Source organism: Hyaena hyaena, unplaced genomic scaffold, assembly GCF_003009895.1.
Source record: "Hyaena hyaena isolate Hyena2069 unplaced genomic scaffold, ASM300989v1 scaffold_690, whole genome shotgun sequence".
Classification (NCBI taxonomy): Eukaryota; Metazoa; Chordata; class Mammalia; order Carnivora; family Hyaenidae; genus Hyaena; species Hyaena hyaena.
In genome coordinates, this window is record NW_024081323.1 from 231,160 (window position 1) to 255,340 (window position 24,181).

A 24,181-nucleotide genomic window follows, 5' to 3' on the forward strand; every position below is an offset into this window, starting at 1 on the left:
ATTATCATTTTGAAGTTAGAGGATAATTATGTAGAAAATCAGCAAAACAGAAAAAAAAATGAGTTTCAATGGAGTTAACCAGCAGCTTGTGCACTCTACATCCATGTCTAATGATTTTCTTTCTACAGTCTTGCTAACTGGATATTAAGGTTGACCATGGAAACATACAAATATTACATATTAAAAATAGCCCTTTATTTGCAGTATTGAGTTATAGACAATCATATCTATATTTATGGAAACATTCAAAGACATTTCTGAGTCTTTTAGCAGGAATCTACATTCTTTAAATAACACTGTACATTTGATGTGTCCAGAAGTTAAAAGTATGGTCACACATGATACCTACTCAGTAAATACTAGCTATTAGGGTATTAGATATTTATTTCATACATATGATAATAATGCATCGTATGATTAAAAATAGTCCTGGAGGTTGTGTATCATCTGCTGACTCTAAAAATGAGTTCTATTGTAAGTGAAGTAATAAATTAATGTACAAAGAAGTTTTGGCTCTATGGAAATTTGTGGTCTGATTGTCAGTCACTCGGTCTCTTAACGAATGTAAACTGCTAGAATTAAAAAAGTGGTTTTAAATTTGCTTGAAACATTACAATAAGAAATCTGAAGCAATTAATGAACAATACAGGGTTTAGTGGGGCAGGTTTTAAAGAAAATGGAAATTTCAGATGGAAATTTACACTGGGGGTTAATAATAATAATAACAATAATAATAATAATACAAAACTTACTATGCGTAGGAATTATAACACATATTAATACACTTATATGTTGTGTTATTTTGAAAACTGACTGGATTTTCTTGGTCTCATTCTAGACATAAGCCATGAGAAATGCACAGTGACATTTTAAAATAAGGAGTACTTTCCCACTTATTTACCTTCCAATGCCCTGAAAGTCCTGGACTCCAAAGGAAAGTAAAGTGAATGTCCTATGCCTAGTAATAAAGGGGGAAAAAATCTGTCTCCAGCTAGTGGAGTCCATCATCAGTTGCTTTTGATATGTCTGAGAGAAAGGTGAGAAATTTAGCTGAATATAAAGCAATACAAGTGAGAGTAAATATATGTTTCTGTAGGTTCAGGAACTCCCAATTCACACAACACTGTCAATATGACATTTTTAAGAATGTAAGTGAGAGTCTAGAAGCCTATGTCTTATACACAGTTGTGATAAGAAAATTTCTGTATGAGGGCAAAGGCCTGGGGAACTCCACCTGACAGATTCAGCAGCACCTCATAAACAGTCTGATTGTCTGATTTTTGTGCCCCCCGCCAAATCCTGTCGTCTAACTCCTTGTGTGGCTAGTGTGCGGTTTTCAGCTTCTCATTTGTCTCAGCGATGAGCCCCTTTTCCTCAGCAGGAGTGTGCACTCCCACACGCTTGCTACTTAAAGGATCAAGAGGAAACAGGTTCTGTAGCTCCTGGGAGCTTGTTAGAAATACAAAATCTTGGACACACTTCAGAGCCACTGGACAGATTCTGCACTTTAAAAAGATTCCAGCATGATTCATATGCACATGAAGTTTCAAAGGCTCTCTCCCAGAGGACAGAGACCAAGCTGTTTCCCTTTTAATGTCCTTATTACAGAGATAAGACTATACCAAGTGAAAAGGTAGTTCTTAATGTATTACTTTTAAATTAATTTCAATTCTATAAAGTTTATGAAGAAAGTACTCTGAAATATTTGCTGATATTCTCCTGAGTGATATAACCTCAGGGATGCCCAACAGAGAAAGAGAGAGACAGAGATACAGAGATGGCCTACAGTTGAGAAGGAAGAAAATGAATAAGCAGTTTTTCTGTCTTTGAAGTAGGAGATAAAAATATCTTTCATTTGAAAAGTAGAGGCTATTTTTTGATGGCCTTTTCTGTAAAAAGGCAGCATAGTGTAAAAGTTAAATTGAATTAAGGCAGTTTTGGGCTTGGCCTACAACTCTCCTTGGTTAGGTCTGAATCTGACAAGCTGCATATATCTGGTTGAATTATTTAAATCCTGGGAACTTCAACATCACCCACTAAAAAATGAGTATTAAAAAGTATCACTATGTCATAAGGTTTGAGCGAGAGTTTCATTAAATATTTGTACTGAGCTGCTAGCAATACCCTGTACATAGTAGAAGCTCAAGAAATGTCCATTTATTTTGTTAGTTTAACTTCCTTAAAAACCTTGAAGAAATAGGTTCAGAAAGCAGATGTGACACAAACCTGTAACTCCCTCCTCCCCCCCACCCCCACCACTACCTGAATGCTGTAAACCCGGTTCTCTGTACAGAGCTGTCAATGACTGACCTCTTCAGCTTCCCAAGCATTTTTATCTTTTTCTCATTTGCTAGTCCCTAACCCCAGGAGTGTTTGTGGTGCTCTGTTGCTGACGGATCAGAGCTTCACAGACATTCCTCATTTCTCTAGTGCCAGCCATTGAGATCGGTGAACAACCAGTACCACATGTCTAACAGAAAACTGGTCCGGTGCAGCAAGTCGTAGCAGGTGAGGTAAGGCGCAGACCTAACCACCTCATAATAGCTCCTGACATTTAGGTCCAAGCAGAGTAGGGCAAAGGCCTCATGTTGAATTTCTAACCAGAGTCATGGGGCCTTGAAGCAAATATTTTTCTTACTGTGGTATCAGCCTTAATTATGCATTTACTATTGCTCCTTCGGAATCCATGAATATATTTCAGGTCTATTCTGAGAAAAATATGTTTGCTTGAAGATCTATTTAAAAAAAAAATCTCGGGAGTAGGTACATTTAAAAGTTCTTATAATGAGTTGTTTTCAAATGCATTTTGCCCAAGTTGATTCAAGATTTTGTTTGAGTGTCAGAATTACTTCCAACTTCTTCATGGTTAAAAAAAAATATTTTCAGGATAGTGTGATGTACTTTCACCTTTCAACAACTGATCTTTAACTATATAAGATTTATGAAAGGATATAACTAATTCAGAAATAATAAAACCAATTACATTACCTGTACCATGAATGGTTCAAATGTATTAATGGGATGTGTTAGACCATATACAACTTTCTCATTTTCTGCTTCAAATGTCCCTGGAAGATAAACATTAAGGCTATGATCATTGACTTTCTATGAGCTAAGGAGCTAAGTTACTATTTTAATGTTCATATATATTTTACTTACCAAAAATTCTATCCCATATAATAAGAATGCCGGCATAGTTTTTGTCAATGCAATAACGGTTTCTGCCTATGAAACAAAATATTTTTAAAAAGATTCTGGAAAACAGAAGTTATGCTTTTAAATCATCTTATTATATTTTAGAACCCATTCACAAAATTAGGACTTATGCAACAAAATGATGTTCCTAAGAATCTCTTTTTACTCAAAACATTAGATTATTTGCTAAGTAAATTGCTTTTATTTTATATTTTATTTTATTTTATTTTATTTTATTTACTTTTGAGTTAATTTTACCAATGAGACCAAAGAATTCCTTAAAACTACATATATTTAGAATTATCCCAGATTTCTTTTTCAGAGAGAGAGAGAGAGAGAGAGAGAGAGAGAGAGAGAATATGTGTGTGTGCAGATGGGGGAGGAGGAGGGGAAGAGGGAGAGAGCGAAGCTTAGGCAAGCTTCATACCCAGTATCGAGTCTGATACTTTGGGTTTGATTCCATAATTTTTTTAAAAAATGTGTTTGCTCTTAATTTTCCAGTTATTTAGAAATCTGGGGTAATTCTAAGTAATTTTACTTTTTAAATTTTTACTTTTTACTATCAAAGAGTAGGTGCGCCTGGCGGCTCAGTCAGTTAACCTCCAACTTTGGCCCAGGTCATTATTTTACTGTTCATGAATTCAAGCCCTGTTGGGAGCCTTTCTGAACTCCTTAGTTGAGAATACTCCTTGTGAGGTTAAGGCAAGTTTGCACAGTCTCTTGCCGTCAGATGAGGACTGAAATCCATCCCCACTTAATTGTTTCTGCTTGGGCACTAAGCCCCAAAGCACCTTGTTGATTGGGATTGGGGGTGACTTTTTCTGGCCCTGGTATGATGATTGCACTTTGTTAAGGAAATAGTTGTAGCCTGGAAAAACATTGATGCTTAATAATCTGGAAATAGTGGTATCAGGACTGAGTAATTGATGACACAAAAAGATCAGCTATTGCTTTCGGGTTTACATTAATAAAATAATAACCTTGGTACAGACTGATGAACTATTCCTGGGCATGGATGATGTTATAGGAACTATAAGCCCAATGGCTAATGTTTAGATGTTTTCTTTTGTGGTTATGGGAGCAAACATTGCATTTCCTGAAAAACCTGTTCTTCTTAATACTTCCCATTAATCGATAAACAGGCTATTGAACCCCCTCGCCCGCTCACAAAGAACTAACCTTTGCCTTTACTATGCTAAAAAACATTATCCTATTTGTACTTGAATGCTAAAGATAACTTCCTTCCTCATATGATGAGCATGAGTACCCTTATTTAAATCATCATAATAAGGTTATGTATATCCATGTCATGGAAAGTTTTTACTGATCAAAGAATTTATCATCTGAATGCCATTTCTGTGCTGTCCCTCAAACACTTAATCATAAAATAAAGTTGAGTCTCAGACAGTGTAGAGATGCCTGCCTAGTAACCAGAAAGAATCTGGGGCTTTTTCACTGTCTCTCCAACATGGTCCATCCTTCAGGGAGCCCTGGAACTGCTGGAGCAGGACTCCAGCAAAGCCCTGCATCGGGCTCTGTGCTGACAGCTCAGAGCCTGGAGCCCCCTTCAGATTCTGTGTCTCCCTCACTCTGCCCCTCTCCTCCCACACACGCACTCTCTCTCTCTCTCTCTCAAAAATAAATAATGATTCAAAAATTTTTAAAAAGACTATCAAAGAGTAATAATTAAAAAAAAATCCCCCCCCACAAAAGCAATAGGGAATGAGATAAATAATATATCTATATTTGCATTTGGTTGGTTTTATAAATTTTGGAGTGAATTGCTATCTCTACCCCTTCTCTCTGCATCTTTTCCAGGAAAAACAATTTTCTACTTAGAATGAAACTTTACTATTTGTTTTAATCATAAAAGACATAGGTGAAAATTAAATTACTCTTAATTATCTTTATTAACCATTAACTCAAAACCTGTCTTTTTTTCCTCCAAAGTATTCAAATTATAATTTAAATTTAAATAGCTGGGCATGGTTTCTTTAATAATAAAAACATGCTTAAATAGGTACCCCCATACTCACATGAGTGTAAAACAAAGTCAAAAATATTAACCTACCAAGCCACTGCTCCAACAAACACAACTGTCTTCACATGTCATTTCTTTACATGCCTTCTATACATGCAAATATATGTTTGAAAGTGAAGACCCAAGGGAAAACCTCTCCCAGTCCAAAAGTAGTGTGGGGCTGGCTATACAAAAGCACAACATGTTGCCATATGTGGGTTAAACAGTGGTTCTTAGTTGGAGGGGAGAGCATTTTGCCTCTCAGGAGACACGTACCAATGTCTGGGGAATTTGTTGAGACTCACAACTGGGAGGGGTATTATTTGCATTTAGTGTGCAGAGAACAAAATCCTCCAATACAAAGGGTAGCCCCATTCTTAGCCTCCCACTTCCAAGTGAAGAACTGTTGGTTGCAAAATATTAATAATGCTGAGGGTAGGAGGCACCTGGGTTGCTCAGTCGGTTAAGCGACTTTGGCTCCCAGTCCATGAGTTCAAGTCCCATGTCAGACTCTGTGTTGACAGCTCAGAGCCTGGAGCCTACTATGGATTCTGTCTCTCTCTCTCTTCTATCTCTCTCTCTGCTCCTCCCCTACTCGCACTCTATTTCTTTCCCTCAAAAATAAAGAAACAATAAAAAAAATTTTAAAAATAAAGCTTAGGGCAAGAAATCCAAATATAAAGCAACAGGAGTGGGAATGTGCTCTGAAGCCAAACAGAGGACACTGGCAACTATTTCTTCTTCAGTGTAGACTTTTCTCCACTCTTTATGTTTCCTTTCCTGCAAAAGGAGCCCCAAGAGTATAACACCCTTAGTCTCTCCACTTTCTCACTAACAATTTTCCTGGGGACCAGTAATGTCTGTGGAGTTTAGAAAAGGAAACTGAGCATGAGCAGCCTGACTCCACCCATTTCTATTCCCTTTGAAGGGAGATGGTGGGGTGGGGCTTATGTTTCTGCTCTGCTCCCTGCCACGAAGAAAGGGACCTGCCCCTCGGGAAGGCAGGCATGCAGTGTTCCAGAGCTGCCTGTGATGCCTGGAAACTTAGGTAAAACATAACAATAGCATTTATTGTTTTATTACTGTCTTCCTTTCCTCAACACTATGTTTGTGAGATGTAGTTAGGCCATCGCCAAGTTCCAACAGTTTGGACATTTTTATTGTTATGTAATTCCCCATTGCATGAATAGTCTACAATTTATCTGTTCTACTACGATAAGCATTTGAATTTTATCTCTATTTTTTCTATTACACATATGCTGTTAATGCACATTCTTGTACAGGTCTTTTGGTGCACACATATAAACATTTCTGTTATGTCTTATGCTGGTGTCTTTAAACCTTAAGCACTAGCCACATGGGATTTTTTTTCTTTGTTATGCTAATGCCATCCACAGAATTTAGGCAAATAAGTGATTTTCTGCCTATTAGGCTTTCCTGAAATCCCAACAATTTTCAAGACCAGAGACTTTCTGTTTGCATATAGGAACGACCCTCAACACTGGGTCAGGTGGTAACCTTCAACATAGGAAGTGTGTAACCTCACAGCTGGTTAACCTGTTTTTCGCTACAACTAAGGAGATCTAGGAAAAAAGGAAAATTCAAAAGAGATTTTTTTCTCCTCCAATCCTTGCTTTGCAAAAGAGTCTTATCCAGGTACAATGGAAGATACGATACCTATTTGTACAGTGAATGGAGACTATGTTGAATAACTGTCATGAAAAGGTATAAAATAATATTGTTTTTAAAGAGATGAAGAAGAAGAAAAACATCAAGTCTCCTTACCATGATGAACTCGATGGTGGCTAGGAGTATTAAGAATCAGTTCCAAAGGACCAAGGTTATTAATGATCTGTTTAAAACAAAAGCAACATTTATACACATAAGTATGGATAAATATGTACGTATATTCACCTTAAATTTCAATGTGGGTCAAGAGATATTTCAAGTTTCAAGGCTGACATCAGAGTCAGAAGAAGTTTCTCTGGGGTTCTGATGAAAATAACAATAAGCTCCTAACTCTGTTCTGGGAGGCAGTATAGTAGACAGGTGAAGAGTCATGCTGCCTAAATTCAACTCCAGGAGCCACCAGTTTTTACTATGTGACCTTGGGAGAACAACTTGAGCTTTTTATAACTCTGTTTCCTCATCTTTCAAATGGAAATATTAAAAATATCTACATACTAACATTCTGAGGGTTACAAACAGTACGGTATTTATATATCACCACTGTCAAGGCACACTTTTCTCACGTCTCCTGTCAGTTTACACTCTACACCTTTCAGCAATGTCTTTGTTGATTAATGGTAACAGCACATAACTAAGGAAGGGAAAACAGCATATTACATTTGCTTTGTGGTTAGCTGAGAGTTGGCTTCACCCAATAATCAACCATCTAGCAAATGGCTAACCATTGCATCTGTTCCCTACTGCATTAGGGCGATTCTGCTTATTCAAATAGAATCCTGAATGGTCTTTTACCAGTAGATGCATCATCATTAAGTCCAGTTTACAGGCACAATTAAAAGTCAAATGTAGAGGCTCCTGGCTGGCTCAGTTGGTTAAGCCTCTGACTTCAGCTCAGGTCATGATCTCATAGTTTGTTAGTTGGAACCCTGTGTCAGGCTCTTTGCTCACAGTTCAGAGCCTGGAGCTTTCTTCGGATTCTGTGTCTCCCCCTCTCTCTGTCCCTCTCCTCTCACACTCAGTCTCTTTCTCTCTCTCTCTCTCAAAGGTAAATAAACATTAAAAAAATAAACAAAAGTCAAATATATAAAGGAGTCTTTTTCTTTTCAATTAAGGACCCTTCAGAATGTGGTCTTCAACTCTTTAATGTTATCTCTCAAAATTTCTCAGTAAGAATCCCCATGCCTGTATCTGCAAATTCTAAGGAGTGTAGGAACCAGGTAAGTGTCATAAAAAAGAACAGCAGGACATATAAAACATTTGATATGCTACATTATTAACTTTAAGCAATAGTGGGAACCCTTTTACTTTTGATTCCATTACTCTTCCATCAATTATGGAAGATAATAGAATCTTTACTTGAATTATGATCTAGGTCGATTTGTTTAGATTTTGTATTTCTATTGACAAAATCAATACATTGTTATATTTTAAGGAATTAATCACTTCTAGAGTTACTTTCCATTTAGAAGATATATGAGGAAAAAGACATGTTAGATGATGCTTAAGGGGAAAAACATCCACTGATAATGATGATACATGAACTGGCAACAAGTCAATGGTATGAGGAAAAAATAGAGAGATGCGACTGCTTAAGATAAAAAGATATTTAAGATACATAACAGCTAGATGTAGTATGATGATCTTCTGAGAATACTGATTTGAACAATCCAAACATAAAAGACATTTTATAAGCAGTGAAGGATAAGATTATATATAGGGTATTACATAATAAAAATAACTACTTTTATTGAAAATTATAATGGAGTTTTGGGTAGGGAGAAGTAACTGTTTTATTGGAGCTATATAACTGAAGTATAGATGACTTTAATCTACATTTTGGTAAAAGGTATTTGGCAATAAAAAAAGATAAAGAAAAAAAGGATAATTAACGAAAATGAATCAAAATCATAATGATTTTTTATTGAAGTGATGGATATACATAAATGCATTCTATTATTCTCTCTACTTTTCTGAATGTTTGAAAAAAATTAAGATACAAATTTAAATAAATGAAATCACTACTCTAGTAATACAAAGTAATGCTCAGTTAGCCAGTTGGAAATATTAATCTCTAAATTCCCAAACAAATTTCTAGATTGCAACTCTTTATATAGCAGGGTTTAATCACCTTTTTGGCAATCTCTGACACTATAACACCCAGCTTAAAGTTGCTCTGCAAATGTGAACAGCTGCAGTAGCCACAGCGTCCTTTGCTCGTGGGGACCTATACCCTCTTGAGGTGGAAGCTGCAGCAACGTTGCCACATGACATTGCTGCATCTCTCCATAGGGCAGGTGCCACCATCCTCTGCTTATTAAATTCATTGTTTACACACCTTAAAGAAGCATCCCTTGCCTTCCATCCTGTTGCCAGCTGCTAAGGGATTCTCAGTTTCCCTTATGCAACAGACTGGAATGTTTACATGCAAAGGATGTGTAATATGTCATGTCCTATATTGATTTAACCATGCTCCCCCCCTTTAATCTTTTCTTTCTCTTTCTTCTTTCCTTTCCTTTTCCTTCTCTTATCCTTTCCTTTCTCTTCTGTTTTCCTCCTCTCCTCTCCTTCCTCCCTCCCTCCCTCCCTTCCTCCCTCCCTCCCTCTCTTTCTTTCTTTCTTTCTTTCTTTCTTTCTTTCTTTCTTTCTTTCTTTCTTTCTTTCTCTTTCCTTCTTTCTTTCTCTCTCTCTCTCTCTCTCTCTGCCTGCCTCCCTCTCTCCCTCCCTTCCTTCCTTTCTTCCTTCCTTCCTTTCTCTCTCTCTCTCTCTCTCTCTCTCTCTCTCTCTCTCTTTTTCTCTTATAGCCTGGTGTTTTATCACCATTTTAAAGGTTATTTTCATGAGAAATACATTATTAACTCCAAACAACAGACATTTTGGCTAACTCACAGAACAGAATTCATTTATATCCCAAAGAACTATCTGTATTTTTTTTATTCCAGGAATTCAAAATACTGTGAATATGTATAATATGTATAAGAATATCAGACTACATTTCTAGCAAATCATTCACAAAAGGTATTATCCCACAAATACAATACTAACAGCCAGGGATTGGGAGGGGAGTAAGTAGAAATAGCTCTGTATTTTATTGGACTCCATTGCTTTGTACTTGGTGGGAAAATATTTGTTAAGAAGAAGAATGGTGATGGATAGAGAATAAGAAAGTGGGGTTTCTCAGCTGTGAGAACATTGAAATCTGATGCTAAGTTCAATCTTTCTATCTCTGGCAGAGAACCAGATGGGAAAAGAGAAAACCATTTTATCCTTGTTTGTCTCTTTGGTGCCTAACATATGTTACAAAAACAGACAACAAAAGGGGGTGGAGGAGACTACACTGACCAGCTTCTGTTACCCAGATGCATTTCTGATCCTTGGTCCTGGCGTGTGTGCAGCCAGATTTAAAGCCACACAAATGGTGAGTGCATTCAGATGACCGGAGTCTTGGCTGAGTGCATTATTTTTTTAATGTCAAGCACTTCTCCTCAACTCCTGCAGGCTAAAGCATGGTGATATCAATATTGAAAGTCCCCCCATCCCCAACATTTTTTTTAAGTTAAAAGCCAAGTACAACACAGGCAACCACAATCAAATTTCTTGGTAGTGCCTATGAGTACCTTGGAGCCGAGGAAGACCACCTCGGGTGGGAGATGATTCATCATTCAGACAGCCCAGTCAGAACCTCTCTTGTAGAAAACTTCTGACTCAGTCATGGAGAAGTCATCAATAATTAATAAGGGTTGAGCATAACGACTTAATTATCGCCCACTTTTGCAAATTCAGTCATTTAGCAATTCAACCACATCTAGCTTTGAATCATTTCCTGAAAATATGTTACTGTGGAAATAATTGCAGCTATTCTCATTTTTAGAAAGTCATTTTTTGTCTTTTTTTTTTTAAGATTTAGATGAGTTAATTTCAATGATGGAATTTTCTAACATGTAGAAGACTTAAAAAGCAATATAGTACAATACCCTGTTATTTAAAAAAAACCAAACAAACATAAAACTGACGCTCAGAAAATTTCAACTAGCAGTCCAAGTTCAAACAACTTGGAAGAAGCCCTGAAGTCTTCTTGATTTCAACTCACGAATTGTTCTGTTTTTCTACCACATTGCTTTTAAGAGATACAGAAATAATTCCATCGAATAAAAGCAATTTAAACTTCTAGAAGTTTCATGGAAAATAATCAAATGCTTTTTTACCACATTCCAGCCAAAAGAAATCCAGGTATTTATAAAGAACATAGACACTTCAGATTCTAAACTGCCCCCTCATGAGATTTTAGGCATTTCTAGTGTGTCTTAGGCTCCTAAACCAATGATCTAAGTCTTGTATCCTGTCATTTCTGTCAGAATTTTATAACCTGAGAACCATGGATACCTAGAAAGGCCATCAATGGGCTTCAGAAGGTCAAGAACACCCTACGTGTTATACCACATTTTATGAATATGTGCCAATGGGTATTTTTCTAGGAGGAAATTACTATTTTCATCATATACTCAGAGGGATAGATGAGTCCTGGGAGGTTAAGAACTCATGTTCCTAACAAAGGTCTTTAGAATATCTCCTTCGCCCTTATTTATATTGTGCTTTTAGTTTCCATATTAATAAAACTTGGATGCTAATTTCTCATCCAAATTTCAGACAGTAACTTAAACATTTTCTGCCTATTTCTTGAAATTATTGTTTCCCAAATAGTTCATTTCTTGAGCTGTTTTTACTGTACATTAATAAGTCATTATAATTGAACCAATAATAAATAAGATAATTTTATAATAAAAAGCTCCATCAAGCCTATCGATTAAATTTTATCCAGCAGAAGTGCTCTGGATCATTTGCTGGACAGGTCACATAGTCATTTCTCTCCCCAGTTTACAGCAGGGGTGGGGAAAAGAGTTAAATATAAACTCAGGAGAATAGGGGCCATAAAACACTGTCATCTTCTCATCATGTCATTTCCCCTCATCAAAGATAAAATTAATTCAAATGAAAGGCGTCTCATAATGAACCAAATGAAGCCCAACAGATGTGGAATTCAAAGCTGTTCAAACTTTCCTTCAAGGCCCATTTCCAATGTTCTCTTTCTTCTGCCTAAAAGACCTTAACCTTCCATCTCAACTTTCTGGAATCCCACTGTTCCTTGAGACATACCTAGATTTGAAACACTCTTCTCGATTTCCCCAATGAAAGTTTTATTTGTCTTTCTCTGAATACATATTGAGGCATCACTAATTTTTAGGTCATGCTGTTCTGATTTTTTTATTTATGTTCACTTTTTACATGATTTTGAAAGTGAAGACAGAAACTCTACCTCATGCCTCTTTAAGTTTCTCACAGCATATGCAACACTGTCTTGCATATAGTGACTGCAAAACAAGATTATACTGAGTCAATAAATCCACCTCCCTGCCCACCATGCCCTTTTGCCTTTATAGTAGTAATTCTCAGATGGGAATGATTGTGCTTCCAGGGAACATTTTGGCAATGTCTGAAGATACTTTTGGCTGTCACAAGTGGAGGAAATGCTACTGTAATTAAGTGATTAGTGGAATTTAGTGCTGCTAAGCATCCTACAATGCATGGGACAGTACCCCAAAATAAGAATGATCTGCCCCAAATGTTGATAATCCTTTCTGCCTCACAGTTATAAATGTCTTGCTGCACTTCAGTCTTTTTGTAATTCAAGAGAGAAGCACTGTATAATTTCTGTCTTCCAGTTTGGAAATTGGAGAGAGGGGTGCGTTAAGAAATTCTCAATGCCTAGAGACCAAACATGAGTCTGGAGCGTCCTTGGCAATTGGAGCCTGGAGAGAAAGTCCAAACATGATCTTTGATCTAGTGAACTGGAAAACTAAGAAAAATAGCTAAAATGAAAGGGCCAAAAACTAATAACAATAACAAACAAACCAAAACCAGAAACATACACAATCAGAGACCAGATAATGAGAAAGCTGAATTCTCGTGATCACTGGCAGGTGAATTTCTCAAATTATTTTTAAGTTCTCTCAATACAGGTTTGTGAGGGCTTCAATTTCAGTTGAAAGGATGCAGAGATAGAAAATATAATTTCCATATCACCAAATGATTCTGAAATGTCTTTTGAGAGTTCTTACGACCCTCCTCCCTCCTTGCCCTGCAGTCACATGTTGAGTGAGTTGAATAACTTAGAGGCCTAAAGGTTAATGAAACTTCCATTGTATCTAGATTACCAGTGAGAATAATTTTGCTCTAGAAATTGATAAAGTGACTATATGTGGTAAATGAAATAATTAAATGCCTGCTATGAACTGGTTGCAATTAATTCCTTCCACATTGTAGCTCTCCAGAGTTTTTTGATTACCCTAAATCCCCTGAAAAACATACCTCTGTAGGTCTTTCCAAATGAAATTGATAAATCACTTAGTGTTGAATTCTGCAAAGCATCAAAGTAAATGTTCTAAATGAATGTCCTGTCTGAAATTATTTCTTGTAAAATTAATGTATTCTATTCTATACATTTCTTAGTTGTTTTCACTGATTCTTCTGATTGGGGAACATTGACTGATTAGGTTTTTGTAGTTCAATTAAGAGTGCAGAAATGTTTAACTATTGCACAAGTTGGAGGGCAAAGACTTGTTTTAAACAAAAATTTAGTTAATCCAAAACAAAATAATTTCGTTTTTATGCATTGCATTGAAAATTGCTTCTTCTCACCTCACTTTGACTATTAATGTTGAAGAAGTGACTTTCTAAATCCATTTTAAAAAGAAACCTAATTCTATTCTTTGTCAAATTTTAGCATATTACTGGGAATGTCACATTATATTTCTACCTTTCAGTTTTTCTATATGCTAATGGGTACTAAAAATATTGGAATATATTATTGAAAGGCTAATGGAATATTTATAACCACTTACTTTTCAGAAAGAAAGCATGAGCCTATAGTTAATTATAAATTTCTTTCCAAATAAGACATGCTTACAAATATTCATGCTTCCTGTCTGAGAGGGAAAAACCCTAATAGGGAAAATATGTCCTAGGAAGCATGTGTTTTACAGAATCCTCAATAACAGTGAATGTGCTAACAATATGATAGATGCTGAGGAGCAACTGGGTTGGGGGTGAAGTGAAGTGAAATGAAATCTCCATAGTAGGAAAATGCCTGTATTCAGATGAGCAGAGGTTAGAGTGACGCCATTGACTGTAACTAGTCAAGTCTTCTTTAGAGCATCGTGCATGCCTGATGTCAGAGACCTATTCCATTGTGGGTTCCTGTATTTCACAGCAGTCAGTATTTAAGGGAAACATTAAGCCAATTCCAAATACATGTATCATCTGATATACAAATCATTGTCAATTTATATTTAACTAAGAATGAGATACTTGCTATTCAGTATGAAAATGGCAAACTTTTCAGATAAATTAGTCACAAGGTTCAATGCAAACCCACAATAAAATTAAATGGACTAATAATTATGCCATGATTAGTTGTTTATTTCATGGCAATTTTCCTTCCTTCTTTCTTTCCTTCCTTTCTTCCTAACTTCCTTCCTTCCTTCCTTTTTCCTTTCTTCTTTTATCTATCTATCTATCAATTAAACATGTCTGCATGTACATTTAACAATAAAAAATTTGAAAAATCTTTGATTTGGAAAGATCTTCACAATAACTATATGTTCTTGCATATCTTTGGGAAAAGTAAGTGGTTATAAATATTTCTATGACCTCTGAAATATATATTATAGTATTATAGCCCCATTTCAGATAGAAAACCAAAAGGACAAATATATTAATATACACATAAATTTATCTTTTAAATATGTTTATCATATATATTAAATATATATGTGAATGCCAACCAAAACTATTTGAAGTGACAAATTACCAATAAATATTTTCTCTTAGCATTAAAAACAATGTTTCAGATCATTAAAGTCTGTATGTATAAATCTTTATCAAAGTTTCTTATTAAAAGATAGTCACATAATAAGCCAACCACGTATAACCATGTCAGCCAGTCCATTCATTCTGCAAAGACTTATTGAATTTCTATGGACCTTACTAGGTTTTAGAAGTGAAAGAAATGAACTGATGCACAGGCACTTCCTGTAGGAAGCTTATTTATAGACCAGGGGACTCTTCAATGGAAAGGTAGAACTATTTCAGAAAACAAGGTTTTATAAAAAGTTTTATTTTTCAACAATTCTGTGTATTTTTGAGAAAGATGAGAAAAGTCATTCATTTTTTCTTTAAATTTACCATTGCACAGTACAAATATTTAAAATTCTAATTAATTTGAATTTATAATGAGCAAAAGATAATCTAATAAGAAGCAAATTGAGTTCCTTTTCTAGGTTGAAAGCTAAAAATTACCTTTAGTAAAAATACATGCTTTTATATAGTTCCCTACTGTGAAGCTTTGCCAAAAATCCCATTAATTGTTTGCTCCCAGTAAATGCTGTAGAGATTTTTCACTTGTTCATAAACTTCCTCAAATGAATATACAGAAATCAAAATAACCTATGTGACGTTCATTTATTTAACAGGTATTTATTCAGTACTTATTTTATGGAAAGTCTTGTGTTAAGATCCTTTGAGAGATCATACAGTACAACAATGAAAATTACAAGTTAGTAGTCCATAATTTAACTATTACTTAACTTAAAGGTCCAATCAGTGACAATGTCATTTTATTGTTTGAATGTATATAAGAATATTATTTTTACTATCAAGAAATTCTATAACAATTCCTCACTTAAAATTTCAGGAAAAGAATAAAATCCATGAACATTACAAGTTAACATGTCAAAATAATTTTAATTTGTTCTGAATTAGTCGATTTTTAAACACTCATTATTCTCCTTGTTAAAACTTAATCAATCTGAACATTTATGGATAAATTTATATTGTAGAGAATCTGGTGATGAAATGTAAAAATAAAATCTTAATTACCTCCCCCACTAGTTCTGCTATGTTAATTCAAGACAACACACTCAAGTATTTAGACAGATGGTGGTGGCGGCCATATTAACCTCTGATTTCTCTACAGGGAAGCACGAGAAAGCAGAGCTCTTAGGATGTGTGCTTGTCTGCCTAGTTTCACACTTTGAAATCCTCGACAAATGCTGATTTATTCACAGCCAAATGTTTTCCTATCTGATTAGGCAGCTTTCTACTTCAGTAAGCATGTAATATGGAGGTAGCTGAATTTCCACACTAAGGAGTGAAAAAACAATATTTATAGTTTCGAAATAAAACAATCTGGAGGAATCAGACTGTTGGGATCATAAAAAGCTTCATAGGGCGTAAATTTCTGATGAATCTATACCACAGGGTTGAAGAGTTAAAAGCTTGGTTTTAAGAAGAATGAGAGTAGGCTATGTTTATACAATAAACACCAGTTTTAAAGGATTGCATTTATAATAAATTACCTTGAAGGCTGATTCTTGTCATTTATGATTGTATTATTCCTCAAATAAGAGGATGGGAGCTAGACCAGCTAGCATTTTATTTGAAATCATCTCAGCTTACATGTTAAATAACCCTTTTGATTTTCCTTGGAAAAATGAATGCAAGTAGCTACTGAATGTGTTCCTTAAAACAGAGGTGGATTATAAGTGGCTTTCTTTTTTTTTTTACAAGACCAATTAAATAGACAGAAGGGAACTAGGAAATGTTCATAAACAAAACCATATAAAACTTCATTCTAGTGTCACACAATTTTATGTTTATCAGTTTGGATACTTAGGGAAGAAGAACCACATCATTATCAGTATTAGTAACATTATGTTAAGGGGTGGGGGCGGTAGTTAATAAATGGCAGGGGTAAGTAGTCCCTGTTTAATATTCAATCAAGAGCGGCAGTGGCAGGCCTGAAGCTGCTAAGTTCCCCAAACGAGGGGTGCAGAGGCCTCAGATCCCAGGGTGTATCCCTGCTTGACCCCGGCAGATCTGAGGCTGCCATACTTCCCCAACCCCCACTCAACCACCAGCAGCAGGGAAGCAGCAACCTGCGGTGCAGTTTCAGGCAATATAAACAAAGCCCATGGACTGGGACCTGGAAACAAGGCAGAGCATGGGCCAAAGAACTCAGCCCATATAGGCGACATCCTCATCACAGGGAATTCGGACCCAAAGGAATGATTTGAAATGCTTGGTTGAGAAGGTACGGGGGCGACACCATTTTTCTCCCCACAATCAACAAGGTGGGGTCTCAGGGAGTGGCCAGTGAGACACAGTGGAGGCTAGACCTGCCTACACCAAACCATGCCCATCCCCTCCAGATAGCTGTTTTGTTGTTGTTGTTGATTTTACCTGAGCCTGGGTTTGCCCATTTATTGGTTCTCTCTCTGGATTTGTGGACCTTTGTTCCGTCTGTGGTTGTCTATTTTCTTTTTCCAGGGCTACCTCAAGAAACAAGCCAAAGTATACATGGTGGAGAGTTCCAAATACCTCTACAAGTAGTGAAACAAAATAACGAAACACTCAATAAGAGAAACCAAGAGACACCATTCAAAGAACACTTACTGAACATACAGGCCCTGAACAGTCAGAGAGCCCTCTTTAATACAGCAGAACTCGCAGGGGCAGAGTGTACAACAAGCTTTTAAAATTAACATGAGATAGAAAACTAACCAAAATGACGAAATGGAAGAACTCTCCTCCAAAGAAATTCCAGAAAGAACTGACAGCTAAAGAACTGCCCAAAACAGATAAAAGCAACATAACTGAACAAGAATTTAAAACACAGTCATAAAATTAATCACTGGACATGAAAAAAGCATGGAAGACATCAGAGAAACTATTGCTACAAACACTATGGAGCTCAAAAATAGTTACGATGAATTAAAAAATGCTATTAATGAGATACATAATAAAATGGAGGCGTCCAATGCACGGACTGAAGAGGCAGAAAAGAGAATAAGTGATTTAGAAGACACATTATAGAAAAATAGGAAGCTGAGAAAAAAAGAGATGAACTGATCCAGGAACATGAAAGAAGAGTTCGAGAGCTCAGTGATACAATCAAACAGGACAATATCGGTATCATATGAATCCCAGAAGAGGAAGAGAGGGAACGGTGCTGAAGGAGTTCTTGAACAAATTAAAGCAGAGAACTTGCCCAACCTGGGGAAGGAAGTAGATGTTGAAATTCAAGAGGCACAGAGAACTCCCCTTGGACGTAACATGAATTGATCTTCCGCACGACATATCAGTGAAACTGGCAAAATATAAGGACAAAGAGAGAATTCTGAAAGCATCTAGTGAGAAAAGGGCCCTAACATACAAAGAGAAACCTATCACAGTGGTTACAGACCTATCTACTGAAACTTGGCAGGACAGAAAGGAATGGTAGGAAATCTTCAATGTGATGACCAGAAAATATATGCAGCCAAGAATCCTCTATCCAGCAAGCCTGTCATTCAGAATAGAAGGAGAGATAAAAGTCTTTCCTAATAAACAAAACTTGAAAGAAATTTGTCACCAATAAACCAGCCCTACAAGAAATCCTGAGGGGGACTCTATGAGGGAAATGTTGCAAGAAACGCAAGATGCTAGAGACACCACCACAAGCATGAAGCCCACAAAGGAAACGATGACTCTAAACCCACATGTCAATAATAACACTGAATGTAAATGGGCTGAATGCTCCAATCAAATGACATAGGGTAGAAGAATGGATAAAAAAAACAAAATCCATCTATTCGCTGTCTACAAGAAACACATTTTAGACTGGAGGACACCTTCAGATTAAAAGTAAGGGGATGGAGAAATATATATCATGCTACTGGAAGTCAAAAGAAAGCTAGAGTAGCTATACTTACATACTTATATCAGACAAATTGGACTTTAAGTTAAAGACAGTAACAAGGGACAAAGAAGGGCATTATATAATAATTATAGGGTCTATCTATCAGGAAGAACTAACAGTTATAAATGTCTACGTGCCAAATATGGGAGCACCTAAGTATATAACACAATTCATCATAAACAGAAACAATCTTATAGATAAGAATGTGCCAAAAGCAGGGGACTTTAATACTCTGCTTACAGTAATGGATAGGTCAAGCAGACAGAAAATCACTAAAGAAACAATGGACTTGAATGACACATTGGACCAGATGGATCTGACAGATATATTTAGAACTCTACATCCTGCGGCCATGGAATTCACTTTCTTCTCAAGTGCGCATGGCACATTCTCCAAGATAGATCACATACTGGGACACAAAGCAGCCTTCAATAAATATAAAAGAATTGAGATCATACCATGCACACTTTCAGATCACAACGCTATGAAACTTGAAATCAATCACAGGAAGAAGTCTGTAAACCTCCAAAACATGGAGGTTAAAGAACACCCTACTAAAGAATGAATGGGCCAATCAGGCAACTAGGAAAGAAATTTAAAAATATATGGAAACAAATGAAAATGAAAATACAACAATCCAAACTCTATGGGATGCGGCAAAGGCAGTCCTAAGAGGAAAGTACATTGCATTCCAGGCCTATTTCAAGAAATTAGAAAAAGTGCAAGTGCAAAATCTAACACCCCCTAATGGAAGGAGAAGGAGAGCAACAAGAGCACCCCAAACCCAGTAGGAGAAGAGAAATAATAAAAATCTGAGCAGAAATAAACAATATAGATACCAAAGAAACAGTTGAACAGATCAATGAGACCAAGAGTTGGTTTTTTGAAAAAAATAAACAAAATTGACAAACCTTTAGCCAGGCTTCTCAAAAAGAAAAGAGGGAGCACTCAAATAGACAAAATCATGAATGAAAATGGACTTATTACAACCAACGCCTCAGAGATACAAGCAATTATCAGGGAATACTATGAAAAATTATATGCCAACAAATTGGACAACTTAGAAGAAATGGACAAATTCCTCAACACACACTCACTATCAAAATTCACACGGGAAGAGATAGAAAATGTGAACAGCCCATAACTAGTGAAGAAATTGAATTAGTTATCAAAAATCTCCCAACAAATAAGAGCCCTGCACCAGATGGCTTCCCTGGGGAATTCTACCAGACATTTAAATCAGAGTTAATACCCATTCTTCTCAAGCTATTCCAAAAAAATAGAAATTGAAGGAACACTTCCGGACTCATTTCATGAAGCCAGCATCACTTTGAAATCCAAGCCAGACAGAAATCCAGCAAAAATAGAGAACTACAGGCCAATATCCCTGATGAATACAGATGCAAAAATCCTCAACAAGATACTTGCAAATCGAATTCAACAACACATAAAAAGAATTATTTACCAAGATCAAGTGGGATTCATTCCTGGGTTACAGGGCTGGTTCAATATTCACAAATCAATCAATGTGATACATCACATCAACAAAAGAAAAGATAAAAACCATATGATCCTGTGGATAGATGCAGAAAAAGCATTTGACAAAATACAGCATCCCTTCTTAATAAAGATTCTAGAGAAAGTTGGGATAGAAGGAACTTACTTAAACATCATAAAAGCCATTATGAGAAGCCTTCAGCTAACATCATCCTCAACGGGGAAAAACTGAGAGCTTTCCCCCTGAGATCAGGACCACGACAGGGATGTCCACTCTCACCACTGTTGTTTAACATAGTGCTGGAAGTCCTAGCGTCAGCCATCAAACAACAAAAGGAAATAAAAGGCATCAGAACTGGCAAAGAAGAAGTTGCAGGATACAAAATCAACATACAGAAATCAGTTGCATTTTTATACACCAACAATGAAGCAACAGAAAGAGAAATCAAGAAACTGTTCCCATTCACAATTGCAAAAAAAACATAAAATACCTAGGAATAAACCAAGGATATAAGAAATCTGTATGATGAAAACTATAGAAAACTTATGAAGGAAACTGAAGAAGCCACAAAGAAATGGAATAACATTCCATGCTCATGGATTGGAAGAATAAATATAGTTAAATGTCATTACTACCCAAAGCAATGGACACCTTCAATGCAATCCCAATCAAAATTGCACCAGCATACTTCTCAAAACTAGAACAAACTATCCTAAAATTTGTATGGAACCACAAAAGACCCCAAATATCCAAAGTAATTTTGAAGAAAACCAAAACGGGAGGCATCACCATCCCAGACTTTAGCCTCTACTACAAAGCTGTCATCATCAAGACAGTATGGTGTTGGCACAAAAACAGACACATAGAGCAATGGAACAGAATTGAGAACTCAGATTTGCACTCAAAATGTACAGCCAACTAATCTTTGACGAAGCAGGAAAGAGTATACAATGGAACAATGACAGCCTCTTTAACAGATGGTGCTGTGAGAACTGGACAGCAACATGCAGAAGAATGAAACTAGATCATTTTCTCACACCATACACAAAAATAAACTCAAAATGGATGAAGGACCTGAATATGAGACAGGAAACCATCAAAACCCTAGAGGACAAAGCAGGAAACAACCTCCTTGACCTCCACCACAGCAATTTCTTACTTGACACATCCCCAAAGGCAAGGGAATCAAGAGCAAAAATGAACTACTGGGACCTCATCAAGATTAAAAGCTTCTGCACGGTAAAGGAAACAATCCATAAAACTAATAAGCAACCTATGGAATGGGAAAAGATAGTTGCAAATGACATATCAGAAAAAGGAGTAGTATCCAAAATCTATAAGGAACTCACCAAACTCCACACCCCAAACACAAACAATCCAGTGAAGACATGGGCAGAAGATATGAACAGACACTTCTCCAAAGAGGACATCCAGATGGCCAACAGACACATGAAACAATGCTTAGCATTCCTCCTCATCAGGGAAATACAAATCAAAACCACACTGAGATACCACCTCACGCCAGTCAGAGTGGCTAAAATGAGCAAATCAGAGGACTCTAGATGCTGGAGAGGATGTGGAGAAACGGGCATCCTCCTACACTGTTGGTGGGAATGTAAACTGGTGCAGCCCCTCTGGAAAACAGTGTGGGGGTTCCTCAAAAAATTAACAATAGAACTCCCCTATAACCCAGCAATAGCACTGCTAGGAATTTGCCCAAAGGATACAGGAGTGCTGATGCATAGGGGCACAAGGACTCCAATGTTCATAGCAGCACTCTCAACAAAAGCCAAAACATGGAAGGAGCCTAAGTGTCCATCAACTGATGAATGGATCAAGAAGATGTGGTTTATCCATACAATGGAATACTACATGGCAATGAGAAAGAATGAAATCTGGCCATGTGCAGCATCATGGATGGACTTTGAGGGTGTTATGCTGAGTGAAATAAATCAGGAAGAGAAGGACAGATACCAAATGTTTGCATGTATAGGAGGATTAGGAGGAACTTAACAGAGGACCATGGGGGAGAAGAGGGCAAAAATAGTGGGGGTGAGGCAGGGAGGCAAACCATGATAGACTCTTGAATGCTGAGAACAAACTGAGGGCAGATGGGTGGGAAGGGAAGAGGGGTAATGGGCATGGAGGAGGGCACTTATGGGGATGAGCACTGGGTGTTATATGGAAACCAACTGGACAATAAACTATTAAAAAAAAAAGAAAAAAAACTTTAAAAATCTAAATAAATAAATAAATATTCAATGGAGGCAATCTTACAATACATGCTCCAAACGTACAACTCATTCTAAAACTCAGTACTTTTTGATTAATATTATGAGAATATTCCCAATTTCAGGTGTGGCTTCTACATTCATCAGTCATCAAATATTAATGGATTACTGACTGTGTTACTGGAATTATCTAAGCATTAGATACTCCCATCAATAAAACTTATATATCTGTATTGCAGAGTTTACAATCTCATATGACAAGTCTCCTAAATGTTACCCTTCATCCATTTTGGTCTACTAAAAAATATTTGCATTTACTAATCTTTTGATGTCAAATGTAGAATGGATTTTCAGTCAGTAGACAGAAGCTATAAGTATTTGTCTTAAGTTCATTTGCCCTGTTTTCATGTGCATACTTTCCTTCTAAGAACAAGCTCTGCTTATCCCTTCAGGCTATTTTTTTTTTTAATTAGTACATCCTGTCATAGTTCAGGATACTATAACTAAATACAATAGATTGGGTGGCTTCAAAAACAAACATTTACTTCTCACAGCAATGAAGGTTAGGAAGTCCAAGATCAAGATGCCAGAAGAATCAGTGCTTGGTAACAGCTATCTTCTTACTGTATCCTCTCTCATGTCTCTTCTTACAAGGGTGCTAACCTCATCATGAGGACTCCACACTCATGACCTATTTGATTACCTCCTAAAATCCCCATATCCAAATATCATTACATTGGGGATTACAGCTACAACACATGAATTTGAAGGAACAAAATCAGTCCTTTGTGATCTATGTCTTTACTATGAGTACATTTTCTACTGCTTTTCTCCAATATCATATATATTGTAAAAAATCTAGTTAACAATATCAATTCATTTGTTATTGGGGTTCTAAATTCATCACCATAAAAGTCTATCGGAACCATCTATGTAATTGATGGGAGGGACATAGGCTAAAGTGACATAACAGAATGGAAAGATTAAGAGACATCAAAGAGCTATTTAGGAGGAAAACAAGTGTATAATAAATATTTTAAGAGAGGGAAAGGATAAGCTATTAATAACTATACCAGAAAATGGGCACATATTAGGATTGTTTCAGGCAATCTGGGTCATCTCTAAGAAATGTAAAATCAGTGATACCAGATTTCAGAGGAGGAAAGGAGAAAATTGTTTACTAGACTTTGAATCACATATCTACTGCTAACTACAATGACATTAGGCAAGTTACTTAACCTCTAAAACTTTAATTCCCTCTTTTTGAATGGGGACGGTAGAATTGTATGATGATTAATCTCATGAAATAATTAGCATAGTGACTGACACACAGTCTGAGCCACATAGGTGTTTGATCTTAATAAAGGAGACACTTCATGAAGAAGGAATTTGATTCAGGCCTTAAAGAATGTATATAATAGCGACATACAGAAAATATGTAGGCAGAGAAACAACAATGATAATATATCAGAAAATGAAAAATAGTCTAGTTTGAATGAATTGAACAGAATGGAAAGTAATGGAATGTATACCAGGAAATCTATTTGGAAGGCAGTGCATGAGAAACATAAAATGGAAGCAATTTAGACTTGGCTCATCAAAGAACTGAACATCACCTAAGGGTATTCAAGTAGTACTAGCCTCTGAAGGTAGATTAAACTGTAGGAAGGACAAGTAGATGTGCATAAAGGTCATACAGTAATTTGGTCCAGGCAAGACTACAGCTGAGTTCTGTCTTGACTAACCAATAACTTTCA

The 24,181-nt window shown here is 36.4% G+C and overlaps 1 protein-coding gene across 2 annotated transcripts in view; it reads right to left on the reverse strand.

Moving 5' to 3' along the window:
• The window catches only part of AGMO (alkylglycerol monooxygenase), a 340,233-nt gene that overhangs the window by 169,541 nt on the left and 146,511 nt on the right, over positions 1-24,181 (reverse strand). For both annotated transcript variants that reach the window (XM_039217441.1, XM_039217442.1), the window contains 3 exons: positions 7,001-7,067; positions 3,160-3,225; positions 2,989-3,068 (listed from right to left, as the gene is read on the reverse strand). In XM_039217441.1, coding sequence (XP_039073372.1) covers positions 2,989-3,068; positions 3,160-3,225; positions 7,001-7,067 — 213 coding nt within the window. The remainder of the gene's footprint in view (positions 1-2,988; positions 3,069-3,159; positions 3,226-7,000; positions 7,068-24,181) is intronic.